This window comes from Perca fluviatilis, chromosome 22, assembly GCF_010015445.1.
Source record: "Perca fluviatilis chromosome 22, GENO_Pfluv_1.0, whole genome shotgun sequence".
In the NCBI taxonomy this organism is placed as follows: domain Eukaryota; kingdom Metazoa; phylum Chordata; class Actinopteri; order Perciformes; family Percidae; genus Perca; species Perca fluviatilis.
The window spans coordinates 23,407,840-23,429,688 of record NC_053133.1 but is presented as its reverse complement, the minus strand read 5'-3'; the positions used below and the strand labels follow the sequence as shown (position 1 = coordinate 23,429,688).

Below are 21,849 nucleotides of genomic sequence, written 5' to 3'. Positions count from 1 at the left end.
CCCTGTTCTATATTAACAAATTCCCTTGTAACATAACAGGTTCAATTGGCAAGAAAAAAAGTTCCTTCATTCAGTATCACTGGCAGTGCAATGAAGGTGCACATTTACATATCAAAGGGCGCAGCACCATGTCTAGAATTTCAAGTGTGTTCTGTTGTGATGTTGAAGAGCAGCAGCACTGACATGAGAGGAACTCGGTCTGTCCTCCTTACAAATTCCACCGTTGATACACTTCCTTGTTGTGTCCACAGTAACCCATAAAAGGTACATAACAACTGACACTATAATGAGACACTTCAAATGTGTAATTGAACATGCATAGGTGTATGGAACTCGTTAAGGATAATATATGTGTGGATATGGGTATTACTGACTCATACAGCGCTGGTTCTGTACACATAAGTAGGTCATCTTCGAGGAAGGGGGGGGAAAAAACTCAAAATGATACATGCAGTCAGAGAATGAATGGCCATTTTTCCATCCTGGGAAATTTCCCCTATGGCCTCCAGATGTGATTTGATTCTCCCCAAGTCAAGCGTTGACACATTAGCACATCTTCTCATTAACTGAGAGTTTCTCATTACCCCCTCCTGGCCCCATTTTATTCCTATTTAACAACACATATCCCGGGCGTAGCCTACTTCGACCATCGTGAGTCTCAGACATTAAAAAAAGGCAGTTGTAGCTCTCATCATTACTATTTTACACCCAAACCAGAATATGTAAATTAATCTGTAAGATTCGCTTGACAGTTAATCACATGGTAGTCCCTGCATTGTTCCATGGGTGTCAGCAAAGCCTCTCCCTCTTCCATCTGCTGAGGAAATGAGCTGCAATTTGTTCTTCCGTCGTCATCTCTTTTCTTTGCTGCTACTTAATGACTACCTTTTTCCAGCAAAACCTTTCAATCCTGATGAAATGCTACAGTGTGTACTAGTGGATAAATATGTCAAATTAACTAAGAAAAGTAATAAGAGTTGAGTGATACATTTTTGTACAAAATCATCTGACATAGATGTGTGATGCCATTAAGTGCAGAGACTTTTCAGGTCATGTAACATGCCCTCTGGTGGCAGTAATGGAGGCACTCTTTGGCAAATAGAGCAAATAATCAGTTTTAATTTGTTGGTACTGTTAGCTTATAAATTACAGCTAATCAAGGCATCTGGTCAACTAAGAATGACTCACAAAGAAAACTGTTGTCCGGGTGAGGATCTGATTTGTACAGTAGCCTAGTGACATCATCTCAAAAGTTATTAGTGGCTTGCTGTTGCTCTTAACATAAGATAGAAGATAACATAAGATCATTAACATTAATAAAGTGTGCCCTACAAAAGCAGAGAGCTGTGACTACAGAAGCAGTGCAGTTAAGATAAAAGGGCTTAAAGTTTGCTGGCTGGCCGGAAAACTGAGTAACAGATCGAAGGCCTTTTTTTTACATTGCAATGTGCCCTGGAATGCAATAACTAATGAAATGTGTTCTTTTTGGCTTTCTTGTCCATTCTAACTAGCATATATTAGAAAATAAACATTATTTTGTATTTGCAGTCCAGGATTCATTGGTATCAAATGTATCTTGCCAGACAGCTTGTTTACTAGCTCTTTAAGCTAGTTACCATTAGCAGGAGTTTAGCTGTTTTTCTCTCTCTCAATGATTGGATTTAACCACTGTCTTATTAAGTTACGTCAAATGACTGAATTAAAAAATTAAAAACTGATTTACCAGGATGTTGTTTCACCAAACTGGATATTCTCCGATGACAGTTAACAGCGTAAGAAAATCATTAAGTGAATTTAGTTTCAGTGAGCTACGGCTAGCCGTAGCTATATCACAAGCTAGCTTTCAGTTGCTAGCTCTCTAGTTTTAGCTGTCTAGTTTGTTGTCTCTCTGTGACAGAGAGTGCTAGAAGCGTTATGGCTACATTTAGAGCCAAGACTATATATATATATATATATATATATATATATATATATATATATATATGTGTGTCTTAACTGAGATTTCACCAATAGGCCTATGTAGTGTTTTGCTTATAATGCTGATTTAGCTTGCCAGCAAAGTTACAGCAAGTTACTGTGAGTCTGATGTGGTGCAACAATTAAGGCTGAAAAATGTTTAGCTGTATGAATTGCTAAAATATTTATATATCTTGTCTAACAAGTCACTTTTAACATTATTAACCCACGTGCACCTATATATTATTTGATGCGCTCAACTGTTTTAAATTTAGAATATTATATATGCAGAGTAAGTTGTCAAACCTAACTCCAGGATGGCAGTTGTGCTTGCTCAGAGATTTGTGTAAAAACTGCAAAGCCTATATGTGAAAAGAGAACTTCCCCATCACACTCCACAACACACTGTCTTCGGGTAGCAGGTGATTACATGAAAATTAGACAGTTATAAAGGGGGAACGTTTGGGCATCTATCCTAACTGTGGCGATGCAGCATGTTGTGATGGAAAGCAATGCTTCTATTCGTCCCAAATGAGACTCTGGCTAATGAGGCCTGGTGTACACCTCCTGCTGTCCACCTCCCCAGCATCGCCTTCCCTTCTCCTCCTATTCTACCTGTGCATGTATTTCAGCTGAGCTATGCATGGCTGTCTCCATGCGATGGTTCAGGCAGAACACAGTGTGGAGTGCACAAGCACAAGGGCCTCTTATTACGTATTTATTTATTTATATCACATTTACTTTGCTTTGTTGCAAACTGCTTTTGAATTTCACCAACTTAAAAATAATTAGAAGGCTTTACTTGTAGTATTGATTGAACGCACTCTTTGAGGAGCAAAGTACATTGAGTTCCTTTTGATGCTGATTTTCAACAATTCACAGGGACCAGCAGCAGTAAACTGACTGTAAATTTTAGGCTACTTTGTAGGTGGAAGTTGGTGGAAGTCTTTAAGTTTGATTGTAGGGATCAGCATTTGAATGACAGCCGCAATGAATTCCATCTTTATACGTGGCTGTTGCTTCAGGGAGCTTGATCGTCTCACAGTGTTGTCACTTCTTGAAAGAGATTGAAAGGGACAGAGTGTATTTCCTGTTGAAGGATCTTATAGCTGTGCCTAGCCAGTTGCATCTGGCGCACTGTAATCAAACCAATCATGGTGGTTGATGGTCAATGATTGCTTTCAGATTGGCTTGCCTTCACACAGCTCTCTTTTTTTCCTTCCTCTTTTTACGGACACCTGCTGTAGCAGCAAGACTGTGAAACCATGGAGATGGAGGAGAGACAGAGGGCTCGAGAAGCATCTGCTATCACTGTGAAATCACGACTCCGCAGACGCTGATCATTTCTAGTGGATAGACTCTAATTAGATCGCTAATTCATGTGCATTTAATTTGGACAGATCACTAGTCTTACTTCTCTTGCATCCAAAAAAAGCTTCTTTTCTGCCTCCTCCAGCGCACCTCTCCTCTCACACTGACTGTCTCTTTACATAAGGACATGTCGCTGTGCCATTACCAGCTGTTTTCACTTGGTGTCTTTTGGAACTACATGCCAGAGAAGCCTGAGTCCTGAGGCAGGAAGATAGCATTGCTGCCATAGTGGTTACATGTTAGTCAATTTGAAATACACAGAAAGGAATGTCTCTCATGTGACTCCGGGCCAGGGGAGCGTGACGGACTGCAAGCTCGCCAAGTACGGTTGGTCACACATGAGAGGGCAGGAGACCGGCAGAAGCACGAGCACGGGTGTCACTGCTGTCGGATATTTACACCTCAGGTGCAGACATGCCGAGGATGCAGATTCCACCCCTCGCCTTTGACTAATTGACCCTGAGCTGATATGTCAGAAGCTTCAGGAGGTAGAACATTTGAACCCGAAGCTGTTGTTGGGAGAACTCTTGTACTGTTAAGGGGCGTCGTTCTGCTGAACCAAGACAGCGCAGCTTGACTTACTCATATTGAGGGGGGGGGGAGACATTAACCTGGTCAGGACCTACAGTGTGTCTTTCATGAAATAGTTACCCTACTATTGACTGCCATTGGAGCTGTCATTTAAAGAACAAAAATATGTGTAATCATCACCCAAATGATATGTGTTTACTCCCGTAGTTCTGCTCTTCAGGCAGCTGGGAACAATGCTATTGGAACATGTTTTGAGTGACAACATAAACATCGGAAATCATCTAAATACTGAAATGTATTGGATATGAGGAGGCTGATGTTGACAGTTGATGGCAGCAACTAAAACTTAAAAATGCTAGACCAACAAAAATAAACTGAGGGCAAATTTGCGGCCAACACTGATGCTCATATTCAGTTAAGTGCTCTTAGCTCGTACAGGATGAACACTGAAGACCACTGCAGCAGGAGTGCTGACACGACGTGATAATGATTTCAAAATAAACTGTAGCTGTAAAAGTAACTTGGTCACTGGAGTAACTGGATTCTTTTCTGTTGTTTTTTGTAGCCCTTGGACTATGAAAGCAAGAAGGCATACACCTTCAAGGTAGATGCCTCCAATGCTCATCTGGATCCACGATTTCAAAGCTTTGGGGCCTTCAAAGACACAGCAACAGTGAAGATTAACGTTTTGGATGTGGATGAGCCCCCGGTGTTCAATAAGCCCTCCTATGTGATGGATGTGTATGAGGACACACCCGCGGGCACCATCATTGGAGCGGTGACGGCACAGGATTTAGATGCCAGCAGCAGTCCAGTCAGGTAAAGTTAAACTCTTCTGTCTAAAACAAGGTACACTTTACAAGTTTTAGTACATTGTGTTGCACTTCAAAATACACGTATGCATGTATCAGAGTGGCTGCACATTTCGCGTGCAAATATCAGATTAAATGACAGAAACATCTACACTGTGTCATCCATGTTTCTCCACTTGCAAATGTTTGGTTTAGTCATGACATATTTAGATTGCGTTCAGTGGTGGACATGTTTTAGTTCCATTCGTCTCTAGCAAACAGTCCAAATTCCCAATTTTACTGTAATGGAATTCAAATTGACTAAAGGGGGCATCAGAATGCATAAAGGCCAGTTTTGAGTAAATTGTAAAGTCCATTTCTTTTGGTTGAAAAATACAAAGTTTCATTTGGTTGCAGATAGGGGTCACGATAAAAAGAAAGAAAGACTGTCAGTGTGACCCACAGGTTAAAGAAGCATTTTATATTCTGATATTCAGGAAGACTAGATCTTACTATCTAGTAAATTCTGATAGTGAATGAAGTAGACTCTGACTGCACATCTTCGTCTTGAGAGGCTTTACTATTGAACCAAATATCCCTGGTTTACTCCCACGAGGATAAAAGACCTAAAGGGAGCTGTACTGTGATACTGCAGCCAGTGATTGAAGGTTTTAGAACACTAATCCATTCATCAATGTCTCCAGTTTCCATTCATCAATGTCATCATGGCTTTAATCTTGAGAGTATTGTCAGCTTTACTCATCAGGCGACTAATCAATCTATGTTGAACATTTGACATTGGCATGTAAAATCCTGCTAGCATCATCTCTTTGCAGCTCAGGATGTATAGACCTTTTTTCACGGCAGACATGTTGACATGTCATAGTAGGAAAAGCACAGGTGTATTCAAAACCATTAATGATGGCTGCATTCCACTTAGGAGAGGCCCTGGTGTTGTGCATGCTGACTCACTGAAATAGCTTACTGGGACACTTGATGGAATTGAGCCATCGTTAAGGTTATCAACTTCAGCGGTGCTTTTCCTATGACAAGTCAAAATGTCTGCTGTGAAAAAGGTCCATTACGTAACAGGGACAATATTAGAACTTTATTAGTGGCCCCTATATTTGCCTATATGAACCTGACATGTGCACTCTTAATATGAGAGTGATGTCTGAACTCTGAGTGCAGATATTATTTGATTTAGTTTGATAATGACTGATCAAACTTTACTCGCTCACTATGTTCAGTGTCTATGACATTTAAATGTTGTGTATATTTACTCATTACAATGTAATGGATAACAAATAAAAGTTTGCTCTTTAACATATGGTTAGCAGCTTAGCTTGTGACAACAGAGGCAGTTATCTTAAAAGTAAAGCCTACAACTGCAGCTCTTTAGGCTAAAAACGTAGCTAGCTTCAGAGGGATTTCTGTATTTTATTTATTGTTGCATCATGGATGCACATTTATATTTTTCAGAGCACCTGTTTTAATGAGATTATGTATTTAACAAAACTTGTGGCACCTTTCTTTAGAACATTTTAAGGATTATATATAATATAGGACTGCAGATTATCCCCTTTGGCTGACATCCACGGAGGCTTAAAATATTCAAGAAACGGCTATGTTCTTGCAAATTATATAATAAAAAAATTATAATTTTTGTGAAAAAAAGACAAATCTTAATGGAGTGTCCAACTGTTTCCATGTAGTTGGATGCAGTTCTTTGAAGCTTCCGTAAGAAGAGATATTTTTGTGGAGATTTATTTTGTGCATGGGGATGATTAACATAGTTAATTAGGGGTAATTATGTATATAGTCTTAGTTTTGTGTAGATGTGGAGCCACATAACACTGTGCACATTGCCTGTTAGTGTTGCTGTAAAGGGAAGTGGATTATTTTTTGAGTTCTTTGTGCAACTTTCGTGGCGTTACAGATAAATCTTTGCCTGTGCCTTTATTTTTCCCCCATATCCTGAATTAGCAGTAAAGTTAATGCTAAGTTTGCACAACACACATTGAAAACATTGTTCAGTCACAATACATCTAAATTGACAGCTATAAAAATATAAGCAGTAGTTTGGTATACACAGAAGCATAGACACTGGAAATTAAAGCAACCCTTCTTTCTGTTGTATTCATACATGAAATTAATTTCTTACGTTTTAATTGTTTTTCATGGAACTTAAACATTAATCGTCATCCAACAAAATTCGTAGTGTAACAAAATGTCTCCAGGGTCCTAACTACTCTGACGAGGCACTGTACTGTACGCCGCTGGTCTCTTTTTGGTAATTATCAGGTGAGACATTCAAAGATCACTCCTCAGTTTTATAGGTCCGACATGCTAGACTTAAATCCTGATTTATCCTTGAGGCAAGTCATTCCTTTTCTTTCTCAATCTCTCTGTCTTGCTATGCACCCGCCAACACACAAATACACACACGGTAACATAACACTTGAGTGGTAGATAACAATAGACTGTCATTGGCAAAGACAAAAGAAGTGCATTCTTAAAAATGTATGAGAACCCTTTTGCTTTTAAAGCATATCACAGTCACTGCTTTTGCTCAGGAACTTGCTTTTGTAGTAATGGTTGTTCGAAGATGTATCGCTCAAGCGTAACACAGATTGCAAAAAAATAAATAAATAAAAAACACCTGTTGCATGGACAGGAAGTTGTTTTATTATGAATATTTTATTACAGAGAAAACAAAAGAATGGAAGAAGTGGAGATTTGTACAACATGACGCTTGTATCCTCTATTCTGTCAATCTCCATTTCGTATCTCCAGCACTTTAAATATTTATCAATACCACAGCTGACATTGTTCATTTGTGTGACATCAGTGAGCAGCCTTGCATTCTTCACTTGAAAACAATAGACCCAATGACCCATCATGCATAGGGAATTATGCTTTTAGACTTTGGTCTCAACTGATTCTGCTATTTAGCAGTATAGAGCTGAGTTATCTCTAGCTGGGGAAACAAAAGGGCATCATGAATACTGCATTGTTGGCCGATTCTAAAGAGCTTCCCGAAAGTTTGAATGAGTTTTAAAGGCTGAACTTTTGCCTCTGTCTAAAAAAAAATGGTGGTCTCACAAATCACAAGAAACTGAAGACATAAACTGAAAGGGTTTACTGCAGCAAACCTGTAAACTCTAAAAAATCAATAGCTGTGGAAAAGAAACACAAATTGTGTCCTTATTTTTTTCTTAAATCACCTTGTGCATTGTGTGTAATCTTCTCTGGACTGACTTAACATTACAGCAGTTCAAAGTAGGAGATAACGCTGTAATTAATTTTCATATCTGCGGTTCTCAGTACTGAGTTGAGCTTAAGTAGACTCTTTAGATCTGTGATTTCGTTCTCAGCTGTTGATGAGCTCTATTCTCCTTGAGGATAACTCAGAGATTGAACCAATTACAAGTCAAAGAGGTTTGATGTTTTCTATCTCACATGAATACAAAATAACGAATGAGAATAATGCATTTTCCAAAACATTGTTTGCCAGTCATCCTTACAGATTGCAAGTTTTTTTTGTTTTTTTTTGCTCAAGGAAATTTCAAAACATTCCTACTCTTTGATTGAATGTGTAATATTCTGGGTATGAGGCGGTTCTGTCTAACCACTGACATTGAAACATATGCTTCAGTAGCAGCTTGAGTCCAATAATAGCACCCCCCAAAAAAATTCTTTGTGCCCTGAGGACAAATTGTGAACCATTGATCTTTTGAACTCTTGATAGGAGCCTGTAATATTTATCAAAGAGACTCACACTGAACTATTTGGACATGAGCATGATCACTTCACACAGAGTTAAGGAGAGTATGTGGACAAATCCAAATTGAAACAGAAAATTTGATGGAACTAAAGCTTGTAAAAAGTCTACTGAAAATGGTTTTTTAGCATTCTCATTACGGTACAAGACTTGGGGGTTTCAATGTACGCTAGGCCTCTTTCTATTAATGACTCAAGTCCACTTTGAGACTCTATAGTGTAAAAAACAAGCATAAGAAATATTAATGAGAAATACCCTTTCAAGATCAAATGGCTTGCCATGAGAAAAAAAAGGCAGACTGGTGACAGAGATGCTGTTCTTTATGTGGAAAGTCCAGGCTCAAGCCCATGAGAAATTAAGCATCTGGCGTGTGGAAGTGCCTACGAGCAAGATATTGAACCCCCAACCTCTGACCTCCTTGTGAAGAGGAATACACAACAAGAACATATGTTCTCCTCTGGGACCTCCACTGACACAAAGTCACAAAGTTATTAATGAAAAATAGCCTTTTAAGATCAAATAACGTGGCATGATGAATGGCGCTGTTGGTGGCAAGCGCTTTGGTCTCAGATCATTTTTTTGTATTCCATAGTTTGCATTCAGAGCGACTGGGCAAGACCAAAGACGAATTCTCAGAGAGGATGTTGCACTCTCTGTTCTCAGACACCAAACCAACATTTTATGCCTTTTGTTGTACATTGGCTGTGCGAGATTGATACGGTTTCAGCGGCACCTAAAATTCATTTACGTTCCCAAGAAAAAAACGTTTGCTCAGCAATGGCCAAAGTACATGTGCCCCATTATAAGATTGGAATGTATATGCGGTCCTCAGCACATTTTCTGGAAATGACCATTCAGTTTGAGTAATGAAGGCTACGCCAACATTATATTACACCTAACTCATATGCATGAGCCCGGAGGGAAAATGACTGTGGTTTAATTCTCTGGTTTATGTTGGAAATGGAAGCCATTAAAACAAACATTTTCTTTCAGGTATTCCATTGACTGGAAGAGTGACTTGGACAGCTACTTTGACATTGATCCAGTGGAGGGAACGATTTCCACAAACGAACTCCTTGACAGAGAGAGCATCGCCCAGCACAATATCTCCATCGTGGCGACCAAACTTAGTAAGTATGACAACAAGATCGATTGTGATTCATGCAGGTGTCGTTGTCCTTCCACCGCCATAATCTGTGTGAAGGATTTAACACACTTTTACTCAAGTCAATACTCAATCCCATTTTGCTGGAAAGGTTTATAGGTGACTATAAACCATGATGGCTCTCCCGGAGGGATGTATCTTCAGGACATTGTCTCCTCTAGCATAGTCTCCTCAACACTGTTTTCATTTTTAACTGTCTTATTTTTTCATTTGACGACATTGGCATTGGGAGGGAGCTCCTCCTGCCAGAGTCAACTTTTACTTACACCGCAGTAAAATGTGAACCTTTCTGGAGTTTTATAGCGAGCAGATGCAGCGGGCGTCACACCACGTTGTGAAAAAAAGTGAACCAATAGCGGAGCTGTGGCTTTAAGACATGTCATCAAGCTAATTATGTTTTTATGAAGGAAGTGGAGCAAATTTCCGGATAAATAAGCAAATCCATCGTCATCAAGTCATCAAATCTGCTGAGAACCGTCAAAGTCATTATCCCAGAGGCAGGCTGGTGCTCAATCAAAATTACACACGCTGTATATTCATTAGGACAGACTGTGAAATATGGGCTGTTAAAACTGGAGTCATTGTCGCCTTGGAAACTGATATTAGTCACTTCCCCTCAAGGTCACGGCAGTGATATGCTAATTCTGTTTTCAACGTATGTGTGTTTCTTTGTGTGGCTTTTGTGCATAAATGTCAAGGAACTGGAGGATGAGGTAGACTGAAAGGATGGTGAAAAAGGGTGGTGGGAGTTGGAGGAAGATGGTGGTTTTATAGTACTGGGGTGTTACATGTTCAGTTTATGATACCTTACCCAAGAATCCAGTAGCAACACACAGCCAGCCACACATAGAAACACACATGCACACATTCTCACATATATTCATAGTTCCACACATGGCCAAAATAATATAGTCATACTGTAGATGTAGTTACTTTTAACCAAACTAATAGGCCTATCTAAATATGCCACTGAGAGGCAAAAGGTTTCAGATGCGTTTTCGGGAATACAAATTTAACCAATGTTCCGTGCGCTGTGTAACTTTGGATTCAGCGATCCATTTATTCACAGTTCTATGTACACATGCTCACTGTTCGGTTCCACTACCAGTCGGAGACGAGGCTAAAGTTCTTGTATTAAGCGGTTTATTTAACCACTCAAAACAGTGCTGAGAATACTCACAGATGTGTCACAGTGTTTCGCAGAAAACAGCACTGTCACTCCACGGTGAGGGCGCTAACCCTAACAACAGAGATATATAACATAAACAAAACATTTATGAACGACGCGTACAAGATCATGGCTGCTGTCGCGACTACAAGAGTGAAGCAGTACAGTTCTATCTATTCATCTTGCCCTCGGCCACATGTGTTTCACTCCTTTCTTATCACCTCACACCAAGTCAGCCTCTTATCCAGGCCTCTGCCCTCTCTGGTTCCCCTCTAGAGACTATTTACAACAAGACATTCACATCCAGAGCCTGGGTTGAAAAAAAGAAAAAAAAAATAGTGGTTGCACTGGTGCCATAGGGATTGAGATAAAAACCCAACACCCCCAGAGTTGGTGTCCCAACTTGAGAGAGTTCGAATCGGTTTTTGACCTTGTGTGAGATTTGGCAGAACGTTGTGTTCTGAGTATTGGATAGCTGTAACGGCTCCTCTGAGATGCATTCTATTATCATCGTTGGGATGTTGTCTTCTGTCTGTAATTCTGGTTTTAAACCACGAAGGCCAGCAATAAACAACGAAGCAAGATACATTCAAAACCCGCAGTAACTATGGATTGTGGGAGGAGAGGTCATGCAGAGAAAAAAAAAATGCTCTGAATTCTCTACAGTCTCGAGCAGTTGGCCTTGCATAGCAGGTTTTCAATAAATAGTAAATTGTTGCAGACCTCCATATTTGACCTGCATCTGCATCTACCATGTGTCCTTGCTGCTAATGCTTTTTAACATTTATCCACCCACACCTTTTGTTTGCCATTACAATGACCCGGAGGAAAATGTCCAACCAGATGAGTTGTCGGATGACATTTTCCTTGAACTAAAATGACCTTTTTTTCTCTTCAATGATTAGCACAACACCTGAGTTGCAGAGTGTTCACTTCAGAAAGCCTCAGAGAGCTGTCCGGTCGTTGCTAGACACTGCAGTCATGCAGCAAAATGAGAGCAGTCTCTGCTGCTCTCCTGAGACACAGTGCACAGCAGACGGCCTGCTAAATAAGAGCCAGGGTTAGATTAACGGTTTGCTTTTTGGCATTAAAGCCCAGTGGCAATTTCCAAAAGTCAACGAGAGGGGAGGATCTATTAAATGCAATAATAACCTTGGCTGGATGCAGTGAGGAAGCATACATTATCTATTTACAGAAATTGAGTGTAGTTTCACACTTACCGAGGAGTTTGTGTTGTGAGCAGGCTTACTTCTGTCCACAGTTGCACTTTTAAAAGATTGCTAACTACAAGGAATCTTTCTATCTCTGTTTTGCTGCAAATCTTTCTTTTTTATAGGTTTGTGGTTGATTGCTCGCTTGCTTGGTTTTTTATTAAAATGAGCCTAATCAAAAAGTAATATCCAGTAGCCAAGCAGTATTATAAAGCAGGCAACTTTATGGCTGACTGATCATGCATTCTGTAGCAACGCAGAATTCTGTTTCAATAAAAATAAATAGAGCATTTGTCATTGGGCTGAAATGCTGACACAAGTCAGATTTGAATATAATCACTATACCATTGCTCCATCTAGTGGGCTGAAAGATATATCACTGACATACTGGGAGGCAGTCAACAGTTATGGAGATGGGGCTTTGGAGATGAGATGAGGGGGTAACGATAAAGCCTTGTATCCATAAGCCTTGGACTTCAAAGTCAAATTTGACAGATTTTGTCGATCTAGAAGATATGAAGTTGTTCAAACTTTTTAGAGGCCAAAGAATTCACCTCGATGACAGAAAAGATCAGTATTTTTGCGGGCTGAGCATCATTGTCGGTGCAAAGCAACAAATTCCATGCTCTGTGTCATTTTTACTTCAGTGGGAAGATTGCTTTTTCCATCAAGGTCAGAGACAGGTTACTAACTGAGCTGTGGCTGTGTCTCCAATCCCCTCGAGACCCCCCCCCTCCTGCATTCTTCTAAACCACCCACCTACACACAAACTTACGCACATATGCACCCATGGACTAGCACTCACACAAACAAGCGCACACTAAGCCCCTACTGCAGAGCAAAGCCTATTCCCACATCAAATCCATAAAGTTTACCTTACTTGGGCTTTCGCACAAAAAGAACATTTCCCCACTGTGCCCCTGCCGTGTGGAAACATTGTAACAAACAACCCTGGATTCAAGTTGGTCCCTCTCAAGGGGGCTTCCACGCTATAATTAATACGGGCGGCACATCTTATGGCTAAAACCCATAATAGAACCTGAGAAAAAAAAAGCTTGTGAAGAAAATACTCTCTCTGTAGAGCCATATTCCGTAATTCGAGGCATGCTTTATTTGCAGGCAGCGCACGGGGTGCGTTTACTGTGTGTTTTTATTTAATTCTCCATTACATCATCAATCTAAAGCCCCATAAAACAGCAGCACACGGGTGCAAGTTATGCATCAACATGTTCCAGACACATCAAGGGTTTTCTAGCAGACGCATTTAACCAGAGCGACTTGCAGCAGGCGAGCAGTTAGCATCTGCTCAAGGACACTCCGACTGGGCATTCGAGCATGACAGCCTCTATAACCACTTGACTATCCTAGTGATAAACCTTTATGCTTTGGCTCATCATATGATGGTAGTACTTTCGATATCCACATGATGTCAGTGCTGTGAAAAAAAAAAACTCCCATGTTGTATTTTTTTTCTGCATTCATGTAACAGTGTGCACATTTGTGCTTTTATTTAAACACTTCTATGTCGTGTTTTCTCCTCCAGATAGTCCAGTTCTGAGCAGTCGGGTGGCCGTCACCGTCCATGTGTTGGACATCAACGAGTTCCCACCGGAACTCTCCAGTCCATATGAGACCTTTGTGTGCGAAAATGCCAAAGTGGGACAGGTACTTTCACATTCCCTCCCTTCCCTGCCTCTTTCTGTGCACGCATGATGCGTTCGTGGCATTTAACACAGCAACATTTTCTTGTGTTAAGACGTGTTGATTTTTCAGTGAGTTGACAACTGTTGACCGGGGTGTTGTCTATCCTCCAATGAAGCCAATATGGCTCCAAGGTGGTTGTTGAAAACTATCTAAAAGTGTTAAATTGAATCTGAAAGGTGTGGATTTCTATAAACGCTGGCAAAGAGGCAGGCAGAAATAAACACTGAACTGAAGGAGCGTGGAGATAAAGTTTATTGGGATTTTCTGCTTTTTGAAGCACCCTATTACTGCAGTAAATACACACATTTAACTCTCACGTTGATACCTAACAGAAGGTTGATTTCCAGCATTATAACTCAAGGTCACTTGAATAAAACCTTTTATTTCAACGGAGTTTGCAGAGAACCTTTCAGCACGGAGTTTGAATCTAAATCTTGAGCTGATTGTGTCGTAGAGTTCGATTCAGCGGGAGAAGCAATCATAAAGCACGGCAGCACTTTGCATATCAGCAACCTAGAGTACATTTCAGATGATCTATTTGAGATGCAGTGGAGAATTTGCCTGTGCGCATTGTAAACCACCTGTGCCTGTAAATTAGCCCATTAACCAGCATCTATATGCAGTTAGCGTTCTGCGGGAACAGCTTCTTTGGCAGTCTATCAAATCGCTGTAGACTCCTCATCACATTGAGGATGTTTTCACTGGTCCTCAGGCCTGTTGCAATCAAAACAACGGCTGTGCCCTGCATTCCAAGGCGTCACTGTCTTCCGAACATGAAGTTGTCTGTGACTTTTTGACGTGTTTTCAGCCTTTAAGATTGAGTCAAGACACTTAGGAATGGTGCCGAGGCCAATTCGATGCTGGATTCTTTACAAAACAAATCCCAAATGCAAAAATAACTATTCAGCATTTTTCTTAAAGGCCCTGGAAACTTTTTTTCCTTCAATCAGCTGCTGGGATCCTACATGAACACACTCTCTTCTGCCAAAGTTACCTGAACCCGTTTTGAAAACTACAAAAAGTAGACAAAAAGAGTTAAATAAAAAAAAAAGGCAGAAAACAAGTGCAGACAGCTAGACAGCCACAGCCTTCTATTCATATCAGCTGCAATCATCGTGCAATATGTGCCCTCTATACAAAAGGCATCTCCTCTTCTCTTCCTTACTCCCTTACTTTAATCTCTTCTTATTCCTTCCCTATCTCCTCCTCTCCTCCCTTGCCCTTTAGTGCAGAAGATGCACTTTCTTCCAGTGTTTCCACAGCATGATTCCACCAGGTGTTGTGCACAGATGGTGGATGATAAAGAATTGCACATCATCTCTTGTAAAAATCCATCACACTTCTCCCTAGATGATTATGTGCATGCACACCACTGGAAAAACATACAAACCACTTGTTTTGGAGTTTCTCACGGTGTGGCACAATCACCAGGACATAGCCAATCAAGAAAAGCAACTGACTATTTTGATTTAAATGTGGAGAGAAGCAGGGAAGAGAGTGGCCTGAGACCTTAAAACTGAGATTTGCAAATACAAATGGCTATGGCAAAGTAATACAGCATATATTTTTTTATTATTTATTATACTCAGAGTCCTGACTGGTCACCTGGCCAAGTGTGAAATGAGAAAAAGCAACCACAAAGGAAACATAAAACAAGAATATTTACTACTGCAGAGTTTGTTCCTTATTACTTAGGACAGCCAGTGGTATTATGTGTTCCTCGCTCTTTAATGTATTTCCTTTAACAGGCTTTTTATAATGCCACATTGAAATGCTAACCCACAGAATCAGTTTGTTATGGTGGAATAATTACATTTACATTTACAGCATTTAGCTGGCGCTCTTATCTAGCTTAATTTACAATGCAGCTGAGAGCAAAAGCAGAATACACTTAAAGCCATTCGACATGTACAATAGCACCCAGTATTAAGCAGTTACAGCAGCCACAGTTCCACTTATGATCGAAGAGAGGTGGGAAGCACTTTTGATTCCATGAAAAGGAGCATTTCTTACACAGTATTTATAATTAATAGTGTAATTAAAACATTAAACAAACATGCTTTTAAAGGCTAATGCCATATACGATGAGGAAATTGAATTCCCCCTTGAGGGATTAATAGTGTAGTAAGTAGTATGCCTTCTTCCTTCTTCTTCTTCTTTGAAGCTGATGATAGACAGTGTCATAACTTACACATATTTTCATATGCATTTAAAGAATCATCAGACATATATTGTTACTTAGAAACATCACTAAGCAATTCTAGAAGTTGACAAAGAGATGTGCAAACAAAACTCGGGTGGGTGGCAGTAGCTCAGTCAGTAGGGAGTTGGGTTGGTTCAAGTCCCCATACGGACCAAAGTATGGTGACGGACTGGTAGCTGGAGAGGTGCCAGTTCACCTTCTGCCACTGCCAAGGTGCTCTTGAGCAAGGCACTGAACCCTCAACTGCTTGGGGCGCCTTTCCATGGGCAGCCCCCTCACACTGACATCTCTCCATTAGTGCATGTATAGGTACTGAGAATGTGTGTGCAATTCAGGCCTGTGTGTAATGTGTATAATAATAACAATAGAGTGAAAACATTGTAATTTCCCTTGTGGGATTAATAAAGTATAAATTATTATTATTATTATTATTATTATTAAAGTAAGTGCCAGAATATCAGTGGTGGAGGTGGCTGGCCAGTATCTAGTGTTGTTTATTAGGAGTTTTTATAAAAGCTAAAACCATTTGTTGAATAATCAGTTGTTTAGTTCACAGATAATTAATGAGTTTTGATTATTAATTTATAATTTCTTACGTAAAAATGCCAAACATTTAGCAGATTCAATCTGTTCAGTTTTTCTCATATTCTGGTTATTGTAAATGAATTAGATTTAGTTTTAGTAGTTGTTCAGACACAATACAATTGTTTGGTATTCTGCCTTTTTTTTTGGACAGTTAATATTATAGTTTGACAGGAAATGAGGGGGGGGGGGGTTAGACATGCAACAAAGATGATGATCGAAACCAGGGACTGTTTCAGCAACTTTGCAATTCCAGTCTGACAAAAAAGAACGAGACAAAAATCTCATACAGTATTGTCACACTTTATTAATGCTCAGAGCATGGTACACAAGACAAAAGTAAGTTTGAAAAGTGCACACCCAAGAGAAGCTGTTCTCCTCCTTAATACCTTGGAGCGGTCCAGTCTCTTGTCTCATCCTGTTTAGGTCAACCTCCCTTCAGCCACGCTGCTTTCTTATCACCTTGGCCTTTCAGATAATAACTAACCAAACAGCCTCTTCTCATGAACCATCCGTTCAAAAAGCTACGAAAAGTTAAGCACTGTAATTCGTAAGCATTGCACGTTGTTTTTGCTGTATTCACTACATTGACGGCCGCTGTATAAGAATGCAGTTGGCTGCGTAGGGAGGAGGTCGGAGTGGATGGGTGGCTGTTAACATACAGGACTTTCAGGCCAGGGAGCGGAGTTTGATTCCCGGGGAAAACTAAAGCCTTTCACCCAGGAAATGAGTGTTTCTTAGGAGTGTTTTAATCCAAACCACAATCTTTTTCCTGATCTTCACTTATCATTTTGGTGCCTATTCCTAACTTTCGTTGAGGCACAACACTCATATTTTGTGGACTAAATTTAACCGTAATGTCCGCCAAATCGACCGGCAGCTCGCGATGCTTTGTACCCGGCTCAAAGTCACCTATTTTTGGGTAACTGAACCACCAACTACTGCTGACACAATGGAGGTCTGTAAAACAACTTACTTAAAGGTCCCATGACATGGTGCTCTTTGGATGCTTTTATATAGACCTTAGTGGTCCCCTAATACTGTATCTGAAGTCTCTTTTATATAGACCTTAGTGGTCCCCTAATACTGTATCTGAAGTCTCTTTTATATAGACCTTAGTGGTCCCCTAATACTGTATCTGAAGTCTCTTTCCCGAAATTCAGCCTTGGTGCAGAATTACAGCCACTAGAGCCAGTCCCACTGTAGCTGTTGAGGAGTAAAGAGGGGGCGCAAGGTGGAGGGTGGGGGTGTGGCCTTGACCAACTGCCACTTTTCTCGTTTGAAAGCCATGCTGTCTCTCTCTCATGGGTGGGCCAAATTCTCTGGGCGGGCAAAGCAGAGAAAGGGGAGGTAACCTTGCTCCTTATGACCTCATAAGGAGAAGATTCCAGATCGGCCCATCTGAGCTTTCATTTTCTCAAAGGCAGAGCAGGATACCCAGGGCTCGGTTTACACCTATCACCATTTCTAGCCACTGGGGGACCATAGGTAGGCTGGAGGAACGCATATTAATGTTAAAAAACCTCATAAAGTGAAATGTTCATGCCATGGGACCTTTAAACAAATAGCAACTGCCGCTCCACATCATGGAGCTCGTAGCCAGCCGGCGTCACGTGACCACCCGGCGTCATGTGACCAGCCAGCGGTCTTCTAATTTCGTAGGATTTCATATGTTTTGGTGCGCACACATTTTCGTACGATATGATACGGACCCGTTCATGACAATGCGTTGAACCAAAGTCTTAGCTGGCACTCCCAGGGGTCAAGCTCGATCTATGCGTGACTTTTCCGAAGATGAGGCTGCTTCCCTTGGTGGCAACTGTCTATTCTCGATTTACGGTTACTGTTGGCGGCTTGTTGTTACATTCTAACACAAGCAGACTTTCGGTCCTGAATGCACTTTCCCAGGAACCTTTTGCTATATTTGTAGCACTCTCGAGAGCAATTAGGCAAAGGTTTGCTCGAGCGATGTTACATGGAGTAGAAATAATTCATGATTACACATGCGGTACAGATGTAGGACATCTGGGTTAGTGTAGGGTTCAAGGGTTATGTGTAATAAACATATTCAAACATAATGATGTGTATAATTGTATAATTTCCCTTACAGGACACTGCAGCTTTATGGTATGCGACTTAACTGCTCTTCCTCCGGGACACCCTGCAAAATAAATCTTTTAAAGACATAATTTTGTAGGAAATGTTGACTGACGTTAGCCATTATTTCTGACATAACTTATTTACTGACATAAAAAAAGATTGATCGATTAAATTCAAGTGAAAGTAATTGTAAGCTAATTTGTTCGCTGGAAATCAATGGTGCGAATTGTACAGCTGCTGTCGGGAATACAACGGAGCACTCATCCCACCTGGTGTCAGGTTTACTCCTCTGTAGGGATCATCGTGAGAGGGGGAAAAGAGAAGAAGAGCAACATAGCCGAGGTGATGAAACAGGGCAGGGAGGCTGATTGGTGGCTCCTGCATGCATCAGGGCCGAGGCATCAGGTCTGCAGCAGGTCAAGCCCAGCGTGCGGGGGGGCAGAGCAGACTGGTAGCACAGATGGGCTGTCAGGACAGCCGGTTTCAGACAAAGCTCTGAGACGCCTGGGGGGGAGGCAGGGGGGAAAGTAGAAAGCCGTCCGCAGTCTGGTACAGAGGCAGCTGAATCAGCAGTCTGTGTGTAGCGGGGTGGAAAAGTCAGTGGTTGTTTCAGTAAATGCTTTTACACATTTTACACATATAAGTCATCCAGTTTGTTGTTGTGCTGTAGCAGATGTACTGTATGTAGGTGTTGGATTTATAAAATTGTGTCTTTTTCTTGTTTTATTGTGGGTTACTTCGGGAATGCAATTGGAGTTGGCCCTGTGCTCTGAGAAGATGTACTGTAGTATCAGAACAATATAAAACAACTGCTAACCCTAACCCTTGAACAAGCTCCAGCAGCTCGGAATTATCTTAGTCCATCACTCTGTGTGTTGACGTGATCCAGAAATTTGAACACGTTATAAATCAAGTGCTCAGCGACTGTATCCAAAACTACCGAGAGAACAGTTCACTGCCTTGTTTCAGCGCTGACAGGTCTGACGTGCAGTCGGTTCAGGACTAGTTGGCACTTCTGTTCAGTGTTGAATAATTTCACATTTGTTCTGCCAAAAACAATTTGAACTGTAGGAGTTTTATGTTCTGTTCAAAACAAACATTTGACATGGAAACAACCACTCACAATGAAAACCTTCGGTAACACTTTACTCTGAAGGTATCTACATAAGAGTGACATGACACTGCCTAACCCTAACCATAACTTGTCATGACAAAAACTGAATGACTTACTAAAAGAAGCGTTATGTCATAAACGTTTATGACTTGTTTATACTGTTTATGACACATTCTTGGCAGTGTCATGTCACTCTTATGTAGATACCTTCAAGTAAAGTGTAACCAAACCTTCCAACTGTGCAAATCCAAATGTGTAGATAAAAGGGTTACCAGTCTTCAACAAATGTACCGGTAAAAGTAAAACTAAAAGTGAGAGATGAATGCCTTCCTTTTTTTTTTCCATAATCAAAGAACATGATTTTTATTTTCATTTTTAACAGGTGATTCAGACTTTCAGTGCAAAAGACCAGGATCTACCGACGGCTGGACAACAGTTCTCCTTCAAATCACCAAAGGAAGACATGATAAACAAGAATTTCACCATCCGGGACTTTGGAAGTAAGTGTATCCTATGTTAAGGTAACATAGCAAAATCACTACTGTACGAAACAGCTGATTGTTTTTTTTTGTTTTTACAATATTCTCTCAGATGTCACCTAATCACAATTATTATCCTAATCATGCAGCTTTAACTTTCTAAACTATGGAAACCACATCACTCAGCATTGAAAAGTTGCTATTTACACTGACAAATTACAATAAAGCAATGTGAGTGATAAAGAAATGATACACAAGTACAGTTTCTTAGAAAGAATGCGGATGGTAAATAAACTTACTTTACTTTAAATAAATAACTGACAACAACAAACAACTGTGAACTATTTGTAAATGATATGGAAAGTGGCCTTTATAGTAAAAAAAAAAATCAACTTCATGAGATGGCTTTGTTGAATACTCAATTCTGATTGGTCAAATGTGGCATTCTACAATAACTTCATATTTTTGTTAGAATCTTCTAAGGTTTTTTCATGAGCGTAAAGAATTTGCATTTGTTGCAAATGGTACAATCATTTGGGATTATCTTTTTGACGACAAGGCTCTGAACTGACTGGGCTGCATCAGTGAACCCACTATTATCATCAGTCCTAATATCAAGGTTTATTATAATATATGTAATGTCATATCGGGAGCCAAAAATGAGTTTCCCTGGCAACATACATTAAATCAGAGCTGGTCCACCAAGATCTCGTCTGAAGTGAACGCTCATCTATCCTCTCCTTTCAATTTTTATTCTCTCCTCACAGGGGGGTGTCTTCTTGTTGCTAGGCAAAAACTGTCATCTTCACAAACACATTCTCTCACACACACACACACACACACACACACACACACACACACACACACACACACACACACACACACACACACACACACACACACACACACACACACACACACACACACACAAGGTTGGGGTCTAGTGTGGTGCAATCTCCTTGTTTGTTCTGTAACTTTAACTACCTTTCCTGTGTTTCTGCTTATCTGTCTAGTACACAATGCACTCTTATGCCATAAAGGCTTAAACTATAGTTAACGGCTTTAGGTTAATTACCTAACCTTCTATGCGTCAGTGACATTTCCTTGAACCACTTCCTCAATGAGCTTCTTCACACAGCTTCTTTTGCAACATGCACAAATATAACTTCTACACTACCCATATACGTTACTTCTAAATAGCAAGCCGCTGCTATGAATAACAGACCGTTTCTGTGGAAGCAGTTCTGCTCATAGACTCTTAAAAAATCATTTATAAATCATATGTATGTGTCAAATTATTGATTTCTTTAGTAAGCACTTGGGTAATAGCTGCTTCGCATCAGGGCCCTGCATCATATTTATTTCGCAATAATGAACCGCTCGCTCTACATTTTCCCTTACATAGTATATTAATAATAGTTGAATTTGGTGGCACAAAAATCCAGCGAGTAGAACCATTATTGATTACATCTCAACAGCTGCCGTCCAATCTCTACATGCAATTAGTTTGGAATGAGGACAACCCCCCCTCTCAAGATAAATCATTTGCTATTTAAAAAGTGTGTTTCCCAGAGCTTATACGAGTGGCATGTCTGTAACGCATGCAGTCAGACGTTGTCTTATGATAAGGGCATATATGACACTCTGCAGCGCGCACTGGCCGAGCTCTTTGAAGTCTAACCAGGAAGAC

The 21,849-nt window shown here is 40.4% G+C and overlaps 1 protein-coding gene across 3 annotated transcripts in view; it reads left to right on the top strand.

Moving 5' to 3' along the window:
* Positions 1-21,849, top strand: part of LOC120552322 (cadherin-12-like) — a 117,984-nt gene that overhangs the window by 89,838 nt on the left and 6,297 nt on the right. For all 3 annotated transcript variants that reach the window (XM_039790260.1, XM_039790262.1, XM_039790261.1), the window contains 4 exons: positions 4,424-4,677; positions 9,427-9,563; positions 13,521-13,642; positions 20,063-20,180. In XM_039790260.1, coding sequence (XP_039646194.1) covers positions 4,424-4,677; positions 9,427-9,563; positions 13,521-13,642; positions 20,063-20,180 — 631 coding nt within the window. The remainder of the gene's footprint in view (positions 1-4,423; positions 4,678-9,426; positions 9,564-13,520; positions 13,643-20,062; positions 20,181-21,849) is intronic.